This window comes from Ahaetulla prasina, chromosome 2 (assembly GCF_028640845.1).
Source record: "Ahaetulla prasina isolate Xishuangbanna chromosome 2, ASM2864084v1, whole genome shotgun sequence".
NCBI classification, from domain to species: Eukaryota; Metazoa; Chordata; class Lepidosauria; order Squamata; family Colubridae; genus Ahaetulla; species Ahaetulla prasina.
The window spans coordinates 199,357,717-199,372,589 of record NC_080540.1 but is presented as its reverse complement, the minus strand read 5'-3'; the positions used below and the strand labels follow the sequence as shown (position 1 = coordinate 199,372,589).

Here is a 14,873-nt window from a genome sequence, read left to right as displayed (position 1 = left end):
TTTCCTCTCTCTGGGTGCCCTGTCCACACCCTAAAGAGAAAGCAAAAGAAAATAAATTGTTCTGCCTTCTGCAGGAATATGAAATGTGTTTATTCCAAAACGAAGTCCATCCAGCTGGTTCAGTTTCCCAAAATGCACTAGATGGAATTACAAAGGAACTCAATTTGTGTCCATGCATCACTATAATCACTACTTTTGACTATGTCACTACTTTTGACTATGGTGTCTTGAACAGCTTCGTGGCCTAGTAGTCACAAGTAATGCTAAACCATTATTTACATCCCACAAGGGATGACTAAATAACTAAACCCAAACCAATCAAATCACATTAAAGGCGCAACTTGACATGTGAATCCAACAGTAAAATTTATCTCCTTCTATGCCAACCATTATAAAACTTCATTATCCTTCAGACCAATATTGAGAGTTACCGGTTGTAATGCTCTACCTCTACGCTTTACCTGTGCATTTAAACTGGTTTTTTTGAATTCTGTTAAATAAAAGTGGCTCAAAATATAGGCGGCATATCACCACTTTAAAGACAAGCCGAATCTGAAGTGGAACAAGAACTGGTCACTTGGCAGGCGTCACCAAACCCAAGAAGACAAGTTATTTGGGCTGTCCAAAGAGCGATCAACACTTTCAGCAGTCCAAAAAGCAGTCCAACAAGGAAATACTTTATTATTTGCTGCTTATGCGTGATGTTAATTCTCTCTGGAGGATAAAATCCGCCAGAGAGACTGCTTGCTTGTCCAGAATATCAAGGCCAGGATTGTGAGTGTGATCTCAGAACCTCAAAAAATAATCCATCAATCAATTCCAAATGGCAACTGAAAAGGAACCATTGAGATTCAACAGCAATGCCATAAGTCAAAGTCCTCCATTGCTCTCTGCTCCCCCAACTTTCAAGTTCTTCTGGCAAATATTGGAGAAACAAATATTGGTTGCAAAAGCCTAAAGGAAAAGACAGTCTACTCTGTGGATGTTCTTTCAACATTTGCACTAAAAATTACTGCTGTAGAGGAGGAAAAGGACAAGGAAGGCAAGGGAGGGCTTTGTTATACCTACAGCTTCTAGACAAGCTGGGACAAGCTTCTAAAACAAGCTTATTTCCAGGTATAACCATCAGAAATGAAGCAATTTAGAGCACCAGTCTTCATGATTGATTCCAGCAGCCCCAAAGTGGCTAAGGAAACCCCAATTTCCCTCCATATATACACCATGTGTTAATCCTTCAAGGTAGACCAGACTAGAAAACCGAAGTTATAAATGCTAATACTATTTTTATAATGTTGCAAGAACACAATTTTGCAAGTCTATATGAGAACTAGGGACTTCTTTTATCTGACTCTTGTCTTGGTTGCAGCTCTTCATCCTGTTACAACCCCTCACACCAACCTTTCACACCATGATACCTTTCTCTTATACATGATACCTTGCACTGTTTTGAATGGGAAAACATCAGGCAAGGGCAACGCCTAGATTCTGCTTAGGAAAGAGTCTTCCAGCCCCCAAACATGATTCACTCATGCCCTTTCCATAGAAAAGGCAATATTGGGTGGCTATGAATGACTAATTGAAGCTTGCATAGTAAGCACAATAACATGAAAATAAACTCAGCTGTGATTTTGAATGTGGAGTGGTTTATAGGGATGTAAACATTCTGCAGTGTACATGTTATGTTAAATAAATAGGTTTGGGTGTTGAGAATGGTTTACAAAGAGGCTTCTGTAAGTATTTATTGAGAAATGGATACTATACCAAGTGTGAATACTGGATCTCTATAGGCCTCAGAACTGAAATCCCATGGAGAACATGGAAATATGAGTTTCACGTTTCTATTTATACAGATCTAATATTTCTTTGAGAGTGTACCTAATTGGGATAGGGAGCTGCTTGGCTCTCCCATGCTCTAAATAAATTTCATTTCACACCAACTTCTCCCAGATGCTTGACACTGCTGGATAGTTTTTGATCAGGATACTGAGTCTCTAAATCGATGGTTGGTCACCTATACTTTCATTCAGTTGCATGAAAATATTTGACTAAAAAGAAAACAGATGTGCTAGGAGCATAATCTTGGGAGAAAGATTTTCCTTTTCCCCCTTTTCCTCTGCCTGCAAACAAATACTCCATGAGATCAGCTGTTCAGCATAGATACTTCATGGTTTCCTTAGACCAAGGTTCTTCAGCCTTGGGAACTTGATGATATGTGGACTTCAACTTCAGCTTGCTGGTTGGGGAATTCTGGAAGTTGAAGTCTACACAACTTCAAGTTGCCAAGGTTGAAAAACCCTGTCTTAGACTGTTATCACCCCCTGTGGGCCAGGTTGCCAATGATTGAAAGTAATATCTTATTTATCAAATCCAGACCCACAAACTTGATAAAAAGAGCAGAGTTTATTGTAGCTCACATTATTTATCTGTAACTGTATTACAGCCTGCCTAAGGACAAAGTTGATTCTTGAACAACATTCTTCAAATCTTATTTTGTGGCAAGAGAGCCCTCCAGATTTCTAGCAACAATAAAAAATATTTAAAAGATGGCAAACAACTGTACTTCATTCCGTAAATGATCCTTGCAGCCTTCACACTATACCCATGATTTCTTAAGAAAATTTACTGATCTTCAACTAAAATAGGTATTTACCTAACCTGGCTAAGCATTGCATAGGAACCAATGGAGTTTTAAGGCCAATTATTTTCCACTTATTTCAATTAGAGAGATGCATATTTTGATCTAATGCCTTTTTGTTAAAAAAAACTAATTTCAATTAGTCTCACTGATTTGACTGTTATCAATTCAGGTCATGTCTACAGGAGAGTGCTGCTTTTTAAGCAGATGCTTCTTTCTTTTATGCAAGAAAGGGAAACTTAAGAATGCACCATCATAGCTAGGTGGTTTGACTGAATTTACTGTTCCTTCGCTGTGAACTTGTCCTACATATGCATATGCTGCCTTGGATTGATTTTACACAGCGCTTTCTCACCCTGTTATTTTGCAGCAGCAAAATAAAAATATGCATAGAAAAATATGCTATACCAAGGGGGAGGGAAAGGCAGAGATCAGCAAAGAAAGTTATTTATCCAATTCAGAAATAATAAGAATAAGAATAGTAAGAATAAGAATAGTAATATGAGTAGTAATAAGAAGAAGAATCTGCCTATCCCAGGTTCTTGGGAATGACTCAATAGGTAGACAAAAATGCCAAATTCAGTCTAAACATCTGGCTGACTGTGCCATGAACCATAACAATAATCCCCAGTGAAGCATTACCTTGATGTGGTTGTGGCATTTGTGTGCTCTGAGAAAAATAAGAGCTATGCCAGAGGTTTGACCATACTGGACTGGTCTCACCAGAAGAGCCAGATATCTCTATCATAAGAAATAGGGTGAGACATAATTTTTACTTGGAATAGCTTACATCTTGCAAAGATACCTTTAACACCACGAAACAACATCTACCTATTTCAGGTCCTTGGGAAGGGCTTCATAGGTGGACAAAAAGGCCAAGTCCAGACTAAACATCTGGCTGATCGTGCCACGAATCATCACCATAATAGCAGTAGTAGCAATATGGGGAAAAAATGTTTTACATTGTACTGCCATATTGATTCTAGCCAATGCAAATAAAAATAAAAATAAAACGCTAGCAGGACAGTGAAAGGTGTGGAAGGCAGGGTTCCCATTCTTTGCAAATTTAATATATGCGAGATGCGCTTAATGGTGGCATTTACTTCTCGGCAAACCCACCGAACTATGCCTATATTACTAACAAGTCATCAACATAATAGAATGCCAGCCAATTCAAGTAAACATAGATTTTAAGAAATGGTAAGCTCCGTTTGATAAAACTAGGATCTAGGGATGAAGAGAAGAATCTCGGGAGCTGCAAAAAAAAATTGCTCCTAGCAGCCGGAGCACCCCCAAAGAGAGTGAGCAGCTAAGAAAGTGGCTGGGGTACCCGCTTTCTGAAAGTCACAGGGTTTCTGAAAACTGATTTGGAGATGCAACCCTTCTCTGTTGTGTTCCCAGCTAAATCTTTTAAGTTTGTGATATCAGAACTCCCCACCCCCACCACGATAATTTGCAGGGATCCATTAGAAAAAAAGAAAGAGAGAGGTTGTTACAAAAATTATATTATGATGATCACATTGCTACTAACTCTAACGAGCGACTAATTCCACCATCCACGTTTTCCCCAACTGTGTCTTTCAATTGGTGGAATTTAGAGCTGCAGGATCCCCAGCCGTTCTGATTTCTTTCAAAAGCGGCAACTCTCTACGTATAGAGTGAGTAAGCTTCGCGGCAATGTTATCTTCTCTCCTTTTCATTTTAATCAAGTCTGCGAAGAATGTCTCGGTGGGATTGGAGCCACTATGGTTATTTGTATTTTAGCAAGGCAGACTTTTCCTTCCTTCCTTCCTTCCTTCCTTCCTTCCTTCCTTCCTTCCTTCCTTCCTTCTTTCCCCCCTCCCTCCCTCCCTCCTCCCTTCCTCCCGCACAACCGGGCGAAAGGTAAAGAAATCTGGTTGCAGGAGTACTTGATGTTTGTACAGAAACCAAGACGAATTGGATTATATGCAGATTACCTCCCTGAAGTTTGGCCAGGTCCACGTGCCTCTTGTTCTGTACAATTAAGCAAAATGTGGGGAGAAGGCGGCTCTTCGCACCCTTTTGGATTTTGAAACAAATCGGAAACTTTGGAGTCACCCTTGCTTATTTTTCCCCCTTTTCTTTTGTCTTCGTTGACTGTGACGTTTCTCTTTGAGAATCCACTTTTCTTGTATTGCTAAATATCCCGAGTTTCGGGTTACAGGAGCTGTTCGGAATAAAATAAACGCGCTTTACTAAGGGATGCAAGGGGGGGGGCGCTTACAAGACAGCGCCCCCCCCTCCGCCTTTTATTAGGCCACGTGAATTTCTAAATTCTATGCTAGACTAACCTGGGAGACGCGTTATTCATGAGCCCTCCCTCCCTTTCGTCTAATCTTATTAAGCATTCGGAGTGGACAGGCGCAAGGGCGTAAGGGAGGCTAGAGGAAGCGCAGGGCAGCCAGATTGGTGTCGAACCGAGGAATTTCGGGAGCCTTCCAGCTCAGTCCGAACCGGCAAGAAGCCGGAGGGGGCGGAGCTTCGATGTGGTCTGGAGCAAGAGGAGGAGGAGGAAGGTGCCAAGATCACAAGCCCAATTTGAGATGGCGACTTGCAGGGAAATCCCCAACTACTATACAGAATAAACAGGTTAGGGGCGAGGCGGCCCATCTCCCTTTCGCCGGGTCTCCGCGTGAGGCGCAATCCAATGCAAAAAGCTATAAAGTCGAAGATCGCAAACCAATTGGTTAGTCCCCTTCGCACAATCACGCATTTAAATCCCAGCTGGCGCAAGTGGGTCGTGGATCCGAATGTCACTCACGATTTCTTGAACGTTAAGAGATCGGAGGAGGGCCAGGACCCCAAGCAAGGCTTGCGGGGGGGGGGCTGGGGGGGAGAGAAACCCTCGCTGGCTTTTGCTCTCGCTCGCTCACTCACTCACGTACGTTTCAAGCGGGGTTGTTTATTTCTCAGGAACATTTTTAACTCAGCCAAGTCACTAATTTTACACAATGTGTAACACCTTCCCCTGATTAATTGGACAATGGGCCCTCTCGTCAGTGCGCGGAATCATTTTGCTTAGGTTACCATAAAGGCTCCGGATGATATTGATGGGGGGAGGAGGAGGGGGAAAAAATTAGCCGTAATGACCATCAACACATTATCCTTCAGATACACTTCGCAGGTCCAGCCGCAAATCCTTTTACACTTAAAACAAAAAACAAAAACCAGGGTTCGTATTTTGTCACTAACAGCTCCTTCGCCGAGGGCGCTAAACGAAGCCGCGCTTCGCTATAGGCACAGCTAAGGTTTAAATTGGCTTTTGTTCCCCGTCCCGAATCTGAACAGATCTGAGGTCGGAATATGGACTTGATTGTAACCTGCCAAACTTTGCCGCCCCTCCAGTCTGCACGCCCAGCACACCCAATGCCTGCTCCTTCTCTTACACCGCAGGCCTCCGAGTTTAACTCCTGGCCAGCTGGATGCTGACGCCCGCGATCGCTTTCTCCCCTCCTCTTCCCGCCCCCCCACACCCCCGTCCCCAACGCCAGACACAAACGATCCCCTGCAAAGCGACGAGAAAGCATAATGTACCCACCCAGGATTGCAAGGCGCTGAGTGTGGAAGCGTGGGTCCCACGTGCGTTGTACCAAGGAGTGCGCTTGACAGTGAGACGAGAAAGTAAACAATTCTATAGATTATTTCACGGGTCACGGAGGGGAAAAGCGCCTCCCTTAACAGCCTGTCTGGATTCAGTGGCACGAGAAAGACGGCGGGACAGTGGATTGTCCATCAAAATCGTGCAATTCATCAAAAACCAGGGATCCTTTTGTAGCCACCGCCGTTCCGAGCCAGCTCTCGGCACTTTTAGGCGAGGCTTCTGGGCCCTGAACGGTATTTGAATCTTACCTTTTTCTTTTTTTTGGAATGTTTGCTCCCTTTTCTTTGCCTCTCTCTAACTCATACTTTCACTGGATTATGTGTTGCCCCACTTCGGCCTTCTGAGCCCTAAACACGCCTCGATTTTTTTCTACTCTCGGGAGGAGAGTAGGAAGACAGTTGGGGGAAAGAACACCGCTCCAAAAGACTTCATCTACTACATCGAAGATCTTCGATCCATCCGATCCAGAATATATTACAGAATTTATAGAAAAGAATTGGCCTGATATTAGCGAGAAAGATAAGATACTTGTCTAAAATTCATGTTGGTTTTGGGTTACAGGCCCAGAAATACACCTGTGTTGGAACCGGTTTTCGTTGTGAACAATGAACCTCTTTTCAAGTATAAATAGAACCCAGAGATTACAAATGATATATATCACGCTTTTCATCCCCATTAAGACTCAAGAGGTAACCAACCTGGCGCCATGTTACTTCCCTTTTAAGGGTTCAAGCAGCAATGCGCTCTCTCTATGGAGGAGAAAAGTCTTATTGAAGTCATGAAGCCAAAGTAAAAAAAGGGAAGAGCTTTGTGTCGCGGATGACCACCCATGCAAAGTGCCCCAAAATAATCCACCAGCAGGCAGGAATTGCTGCTCCCTTTTAATTTGGTGGTGGTGGGGAATGAAAGGGGTTGGCTAACGTTGTTTTGGAAGTTATCGCAGGAGCCTGTCTTATTCAGTTCAAAGGATGCCTGATTTTAGGCCGGAAAATTTGCTGCTGGGTTATGTTTTTCCGTTACAATCAAGCTGCTTTCCCAAGTTCTATGGGCTCCAATTTAAAGTGTGCAAGCCCTAACTGAGGCTCTGTAATTTAGAGAGACGGACGGAAGGAAGGAAAAGGAAAGCCACTGGCTACCCAGGATAGGGCATACAGGAACCACTCCAGAAATAGCTGCAAACAACAACGGATACACTCTTCTGCGTCTTCACAAGCCTCTTTTCCCTGCCTTCACAGCTCCATTTGTTTTCTAAAACGCCAACGTTTCTGTCCAGTCCTCCAATTCCCGTAACTTTGTGTCACCTTTCCATGACCTTTGCTTTCTCTACTTCCCCGCCCCCCACCCCCCACTCCCAGCCCGGTAGGCCTTTACCCAACCTTACGCCTGGGTTTCCCTTAGGCGAACCCAGAAACTGACTTTTCCAACCCAAGAAAGACGGGGCTCCTCGCCTCACGAGCTGACTGATCAACAAAACAAAACAAAACGCATCCGGCGAGCCGGCGTGGGCTATTCCGAGCCATTATAGAGGCGAGTTTTGCCAGGGGAACGATTTCCCCTGAATAAGATGTGACTTGAGCCCCCATACAGGGTCTGTCTGATTTCAAAGCAAAACCAGCCCAGCCGTGAACCACGGTCGCCTGCAGAACTGGGGTGGGGGTGGGGGGTGGAGTGGGAGGAATGTATGTGTGTGTGATCGTTAGGAAAGGTTATTTTGGCCACCGGCGCTGGAAGCCAAGTCGGGCCCTGCGCAGCGAAGGCGGGTGGTGGCCTCGCCTGGGAAGAAAGCCAAGAATATCCGACTCCGGGGCGAAAATCAGGGTGGGATGGGCGGGTGGGGTGGGGGTGTTACTGGGCTCCCCTTTCGCTTAATCTCCCCGGTGAGACGGGGATGTCTTTATCGCGGTTCTGCGTTGGATACCCGGCGTTCCAGGCGCAGGAGGGACCCCGCCGGCCTCGGAACCTGCCGAGAACCTGCACGCCGCTCCGCACACCAATAACCGGTGGAGGCCAACTGCAAGGGAAGCGTCAGTGGCGGCAACTCCCCGGCGGCGCCCACCACCCCCATCCAATATGGAAGGGAGGTGGGGGGACGGGGACAAGAGGCAGAGGCTCTCCATTGGCGAGGGGGGGCGAGAAAGGGGTGTGTTGCGTGCGCGAGGGGAGGGGTCGGCCTGCCGGGCTCAGGGGGCGAGAGACCTCGTGGGTTGCTAGCCTGGAAGGAACTGGAAAGGAAATAAAATGAGCGGCCTTTCCCCGCCCTTTGCGGCTAGGGCCTTCCCGAGCCCAGCCCACCCCACCCCACCCTGCCTCGGCTGGCCTAGCCTGCCTGCCACCGAGAGCAACGAAACGCCGTATCGATGGAACGATTATTCAGACGATTGAACTAATAAAAGGGCTTATCGATCGCTTTGAAAATCACATTATTAATAGAGGGCTTGTCAAGGCGCTCTCCAGGCACGCGCCGGCTGACATCAAACTTCCCCCCCCCTCCATTAAGTTGGGGACTTCCCCCGCTGGAATCAGAAGAATCTGCCACCGCAGTTGACCCCAGACCAGAACCAGACGCCGGAAGGTCCTAAATTTGAGACCCCAGTCCGGGGTTTTCTGGCCCCCGACTTTGCCTTGCAAAAGCGAAAGGTTTCCGCCTTCCACCAACCCCTTCAAAAGACCTTAAAGGGATCCCCTGGATTTAGTATGCAAAGGTGGCAGTTCCACCGCGAGAGCAAGGCGACCCCCACCTCTAGCTAGCCAGAGAGTGGGAAAAGTGAGTCTCCGCCCGGTTGGTTTCTTTTTGAAAGCCCCCTTTGCAGGCGCGCCGGATCTCGGCGAACCTCAGCACTATTTTCGCAGCTCCGTTCGGATAATCTGGTTTGATTCTGGAGTTTTTAACTGACAAAACGGTTCCACCCAATTAAAGTACAGTCGGGGTGTCTAATCTAGAAGTTGATTATTGGAACAGTCTAGTAGACAGGCGATCTCCTCCTGTCAACCTGGAGGAGATCGCCTGGCTGTGAAGTGGATTCCATTTGCAATCTGCTGGCAGCCCTGATCCAAGTTGTCGTCCCACCCCCAAAGCATCTCCATCCTAAAGCACATCGCTTGGAAAGACTTTCCCAGTGAAAAGCAAAGGAGATGCTTCCAAAGAGTAAGGATGCTTAGGATTGCCAGCCAGCTTTTATTTATTGCTGGGACATAACTGACCTCCTTTATTTATTTATTTATTTATTTATTTATTTATTTATTTATTTATTTATTTGCAGATGGCTATCTAGCACAGACATTGAGAGAGAAAGAGACCCTATATAAAAGACACCTCCACGACATGGGGATTGCCCCCTGAATAGGAGCGTCCAAATTAAACCAAATTCATATCTGATAGACAATAGGAAAAAAATATGTATCCGTCTAATTCAATAACCTCTTTCAGGTCAAACATGCTACGTTTTGGGGGGGGGGGAAGCCAAACACAATCCGTTTACTACTTACACCGAACTAAACCCAATGGGACCTTCAAGGCAACGGTTCTAGAATCTTGTGCTTGATATGCGCCCAGACTTTCTGTACCAGAAAGCCCATCATCCTTGTACATTATAAAATATAAACCGCATGCAAGTGCTTATAGGACAGCCATTAAACCTTAATATATATATCGCTCTCTAGCTCCCAAAAGCACCACTAAAAAACAAGAACTGCAGCCCCTTACCTGATCTGCCAGTCCTGGGAGTCATGTAGTTTTTCTTTAATTCCATTCTGATTTTTCAGGACTTTGGTGAAATGAACAGAGAGGGGGTTAAAAAAAAAGTTTGCACTTTTCTCTTCCCCCCCCCACCTTTTTCTTTTTTTTTTTTCCTTGAGGGGCTGCTTGCAGGTTCGAATAATTCAACTCTTCCGCTCCCCGCCGCGCCTTTGCAGCTGATCAGTGAGCTGAAACTAAACGTTTTAGGTGGGAAGAAAGCGTTCGAAGGAACCGTGAAATGATTAAGGAACTAAAGAGCTGCTCGCCATGTGAGATCATGTCCTGTTCTCTAAAAAAAACATCACAAGATGTCCCTAGACGCAGCCCAAACTCAAGAAACTCTGACATCTGTTGTAGCGGGAATCCAAGTTTGTTTGCAGCCTTAAACTGTTACAGGAGCTATTTACAGAACGAGGCTGTTGAAAGAAAAGCAGGCGGGGGGGGGGGAGGGCTTTGATTTCACTGAAACGCGCAGGATTTGGAGAAACTAAAGTCCCGATCAACTTTTCATTAATATACACATTCATTAGCATGAAATGGGGACGGTAAGTCCAGAAAAGGGAGATGGAGGTGGATTGAAAGGAATAGCGTGTGCGGGTATATTCCACAGCCTCACCAATTAGCTTTCTTCAAGTTGCTTCCAAAAACAGAAGACCGGCGAGGGAAGAAAGGTTTGCTCGGTTAAGTAGAAAATCCTATGTAACCAAGAAGGGTTGCGAAATGTATTAACCCTCTTAATTGTTGTCAAAGTCTGAGAGCTGGCCAGCCTGGGTTTCAAGAACGGGCTAAAGAATTCTTCAGCCGGAGGAAGCAGTTTTACTGGGGGAATTCTGGTGGAACGATTCTGTTTTAATTTTGATCTACTTTACTTTTCGTGAAAAGGAGGCCCAAAGGATTGGTTATTTTATAATTGGAACAGTGAATGAACGTCTCCGTTGTTGAATCCAATATGGGGAAGAGGAGGAAGAAAAAGAAGAAGAGGAGGAGGAAGAGGAGGAGGAGGAACCGGGTGTGGTGTGGCATGTAACCTGGAAATTCAAATATACTTTTTCACAGGAAAATGTTTCGGTTCCTTTTCACAAGATATTTCTGAAACGAAAGACTGGTTTTTATTTTAATGTTCCATTGAACCTTGGGGGAAAAGAAAAGTTTTCTTCTCTTCTGTCCAAAACATGTCATACAATAGTGCAGCAGAACCCCCTTCTTGTCTTAATTTTCCAATCCCTATTCATGCATTAATAAAATAAACGTAACTAGCGCCAGCCCATAAGAATACAAGAAGTAATTGAAACTAATTCCCAGCTTTAAAATGATGTTTATATACATTTATCTCATTTTTAAACCGGGAGAAGGGAAGGGGACACAATCCCAAAGCATTCCTGGCGCTTATTCTACCAGGTTGAGATGCACTGTCTTTTATTTCCCAGATAAAGTGTTTGACCCTTACAAAGACTATAAGAAAAGCACAACTAGACAGGCTTCCGGTTGTAATAAAGGGTGTGATTTTTAAAGAGAAAAATAAATACCAGCTGCCACCCGTGGGGTGAAAAGGCTGTGTGTGGGAGGGGGGGTGACAAATGCCCTTTTCGCTTTAATTCCCTTCCCTGTAATAGCCGGCTTGGTTAAGTTTGAAATATTCATCATGTCTGTCTAAAAACCAATCTACTTATTCTATTGGGCGAGTAAGCCACTCAACTTTTCACTGCCTGCCATTTTTTTTCCCTCCTGTTCAGTCGCGTCTGATTCTTGGACACTGCCTGGACAAATTCCTACAGTTTCCTAGGCAAGATTTTTCGAAGGGATTATTCGCCCCTGTCTTCTTTCTGGGGCTTGAGAGAAAGTGGCTGGCCCAAGGCCACCCAGTTTCCGGTTTGTAGCCCAGTGCTTTAACCACCACACCAAACTGGCTCTAAAGCCTGCTGTGACACTACAGCCAAATATGTAATTTTCATGTTATCCTTGAGCTGGAGTTTTCTTAAATAAACACACACACCTCCCTCTGCTCCTGAACTCTAGAATAAGGGGACGGGGTCCTTCAGCGCAAAGGGTTTGGGGAGTGGGTGGGTGGGGGAGGGAGGAGGTGAGCAAAGACAGACCCAACGCTGCAGGTTGCGGTACAAGTACTGGGAAATATCTAGCTCTTGTGGGCAGTTAGCGCAGGATATAAAAAGGCTTCTCTGGTCCCCTGCCCCTATTTCATTGGGAATTAACCTTCCATCTGCCTCTGTTTCAGCCTGGGAAGTAGAAAGCGAAATTTCAGCTAAATTTTCGTTGAACCAAACCGGGCCTGGGTTTGAAAGGATAAAATGGAAGAAAAACTTGGGAAAGCTCTGATCTAAATAATCACAAAAGGTCCCCGGGTTTCCTAAGGTTTCCTTGTGTGCATGCTTTCAAGTAGGGTTACAAGGCAGAGATTATCTAGCAGTCTGACTGACCTAGGAATTATTTGAGAGTAGAGAGTTGAAGGGCTGCGCTGAATTTCTGGGGCAGAGAACTGCAGCTTTACAGCAGAATCACAGGTCTGTTTGTTCCTTTCATGGGGTGCAGTCGAGTTGCTTTCCCAACCTGAATAAAAATTAAGTGTGCTTAGGTGATGAATCCTAGAAGTGAGCTTGTGTACATGCTTTCTCCTTCTTAAGACAGGGCAGATTTTACCACGATTTTTTTTTCCAGACAGCCAATTGCTAGAATTTTAGGGAAAGAGTAACCCATCCATCCTAAGGATAAGAAGAAATTTCAGGAACTTTTGCCTGGTCCTAAACTCAGACTGTCACAAAACAAGGGCTGGGACTGGTCCAGACCCAGGCCTGCTTGAAAGTAAAATTCCAGGTAAATTTGTGGGGCTACAAAATGTTTGGCCAAACACTTTCCTCCTTTTATGATGGCTTTTCCTGAGCCTTCGAATTCCATTTTCATTAAAAAGATCTAGGCCTTTTAGCAATCTAAAAAAAACCCTTGTAGACAGCCAAATGTAGAAGAAAGAGTAGGTTCAAGCGGCAGGTAGAGAGGCAGGCAGGCAAAAAAGGAAAGGAAAGAGGGAGGGAAGGAAAGAGGGAGGAATAAATAAAAACAGGGAAAAGGGAGGAAGACAATTGAAAGGTGGGAAGGGAAGGAGGAAAAGGAGAGAGTGAGAAAGAAATAAAAAGAAACAGAACTGAGGGAGGGAGGGAGGGAGGGAGGAAGATCGATCTAACATTATTTTAGATAACGATCTCTGCCTTGTAGTCATATCAGGGGCGAAATCAAGCAGGTTCTGACAGATTCTGGAGAACCAGTAACGGAAATTTTGAGCAGTTCGGAGAACCGGCAAATACCACCTCTGGCTGGCCCCAGAGTGGGGTGGGAATGGAGATTTTGCAATATCCTTCCCCGAAATGGGGTGGGAATGGAGATTTTGCAGTATCCTTCGCTGCCACGCCCACCAAGCCACACCACACCCACTAAGCCACGCCCACGGTAGTAAAAAAAATTGGATTTTTTTCCCCACCACTGAGTCATATGCATATTTACTTTACAGTAAACTCCTTGAAACCCCTTACATCCGTACCCAGTAACCAGGCACAAGGTTGGGAAGATCCAAAAAGTAATAGGATGAGGGAAGTTTGGGTGTGTGTGTGGAAGAATTCAAATTATTAGCGTCTCCTTCAAGGCTCTTTTGTTCCATCCCCCTCTTTATTGTGACTGAGATGGCGTTTCCAGACTTTTCCGAGCAGTCTTTGAAGCGGCGCAACACTTCCGAATCCTCAGTTTGGGCATCAATAGACTCTTCCCAAGAGGGGACTTGAGCTGCCGCGAAGTTCTCCTGCGCAAGCTCGGCGGGATCCCCCTGACTCCTCCCACCGAGCATGCTAAGCTTGCGCAGGAGACCTTTCCGGAGCAGGATGCCAAGCAGGGCAGCCAGCCAAACCTTTCGAGCTGCAGCTATTTGCGTGCTTTAACGCCCAAACGGGCTCTTTTTGCTAATTTGGCTTCTCTCTCAGCTGCCTTAACTTCTCCTTTTCCTAACGTCTCAAATGGCTGATTTGTTTATATATAAATAGCATGAGTGGTAAACACCGTTTCCAAGCTACCAGCGCTTTTTGTAACACCGCCATCCTTCTAAGCAAACCAACAACCAACTTTTTCCTCCCAGGTGTCTCAACTTCCTTGATCCTGCTCTGCAAGATACACACACAAAAGGGGAGGGATTGTGTTCAGGCTTTAAAGTTTTTATCCCTTTCTGCTCCCCTTCCGGGACTCAGAAGAGAAAAAAAGGATGCTCAATGGGGAAGCAGAATTGCTTGGTGGGTTTCCAAAAGACCTTTAGTTTTTGATTGATTAAATAATTAATTAGGGGGTGTGATGTGAACAGGCACATTTCATTTGAGTATACCAAGATGATGTGTATATCCCATTTTTATTTTTATTTATTTATTTTATTTATTTTGCCACAACATCATACAAAAAGATTATATAGTATATACACATATAAACATATATAGGAAGAAGAAAAGAAAAACAATAGGACAGGAACGGTAGGCACGTTTGTGCGCTTATGCACGCCCCTTATGGTCCTCTTAGGAATGGGGTGAGGTCAATAGTAGAAAGTTTTTGGTTAAAGCTGTTAGGATTATGGGAAGAGACCACAGAGTCAGGTAAAGTATTCCAAGCACTGATGATTCTGTTGCAGAAGTCGTATTTTCTGCAATCTAGATTAAAGCGGTTTACATTAAGTTTAAATCTATTGGTTGCCCTTGTATTATTGCAATTAAAGCTGAAGTAGTCTTTGACAGGAAGGACATTACAATAGATGATTCTGTGAGTTAAACTTAGGTCTTGTCGAAGGCGACGGAGTTCCAAGTTTTCTAAGCCTAGGATTTCAAGTCTGGTGGGATAAGGTA

At 44.9% G+C, this 14,873-nt stretch overlaps 1 protein-coding gene across 2 annotated transcripts in view; it reads right to left on the bottom strand.

The window, feature by feature from the left end:
• The window catches only part of PAX5 (paired box 5), a 283,526-nt gene extending 273,434 nt beyond the window's left edge, over positions 1 to 10,092 (bottom strand). For both annotated transcript variants that reach the window (XM_058172755.1, XM_058172757.1), the window contains exon 1: positions 9,961 to 10,092. In XM_058172755.1, the coding sequence (XP_058028738.1) occupies positions 9,961 to 10,006 (46 nt within the window). In that variant the 5' untranslated portion in view covers positions 10,007 to 10,092. The remainder of the gene's footprint in view (positions 1 to 9,960) is intronic.
• Between the last annotated feature and the right edge of the window lie 4,781 nt (positions 10,093 to 14,873).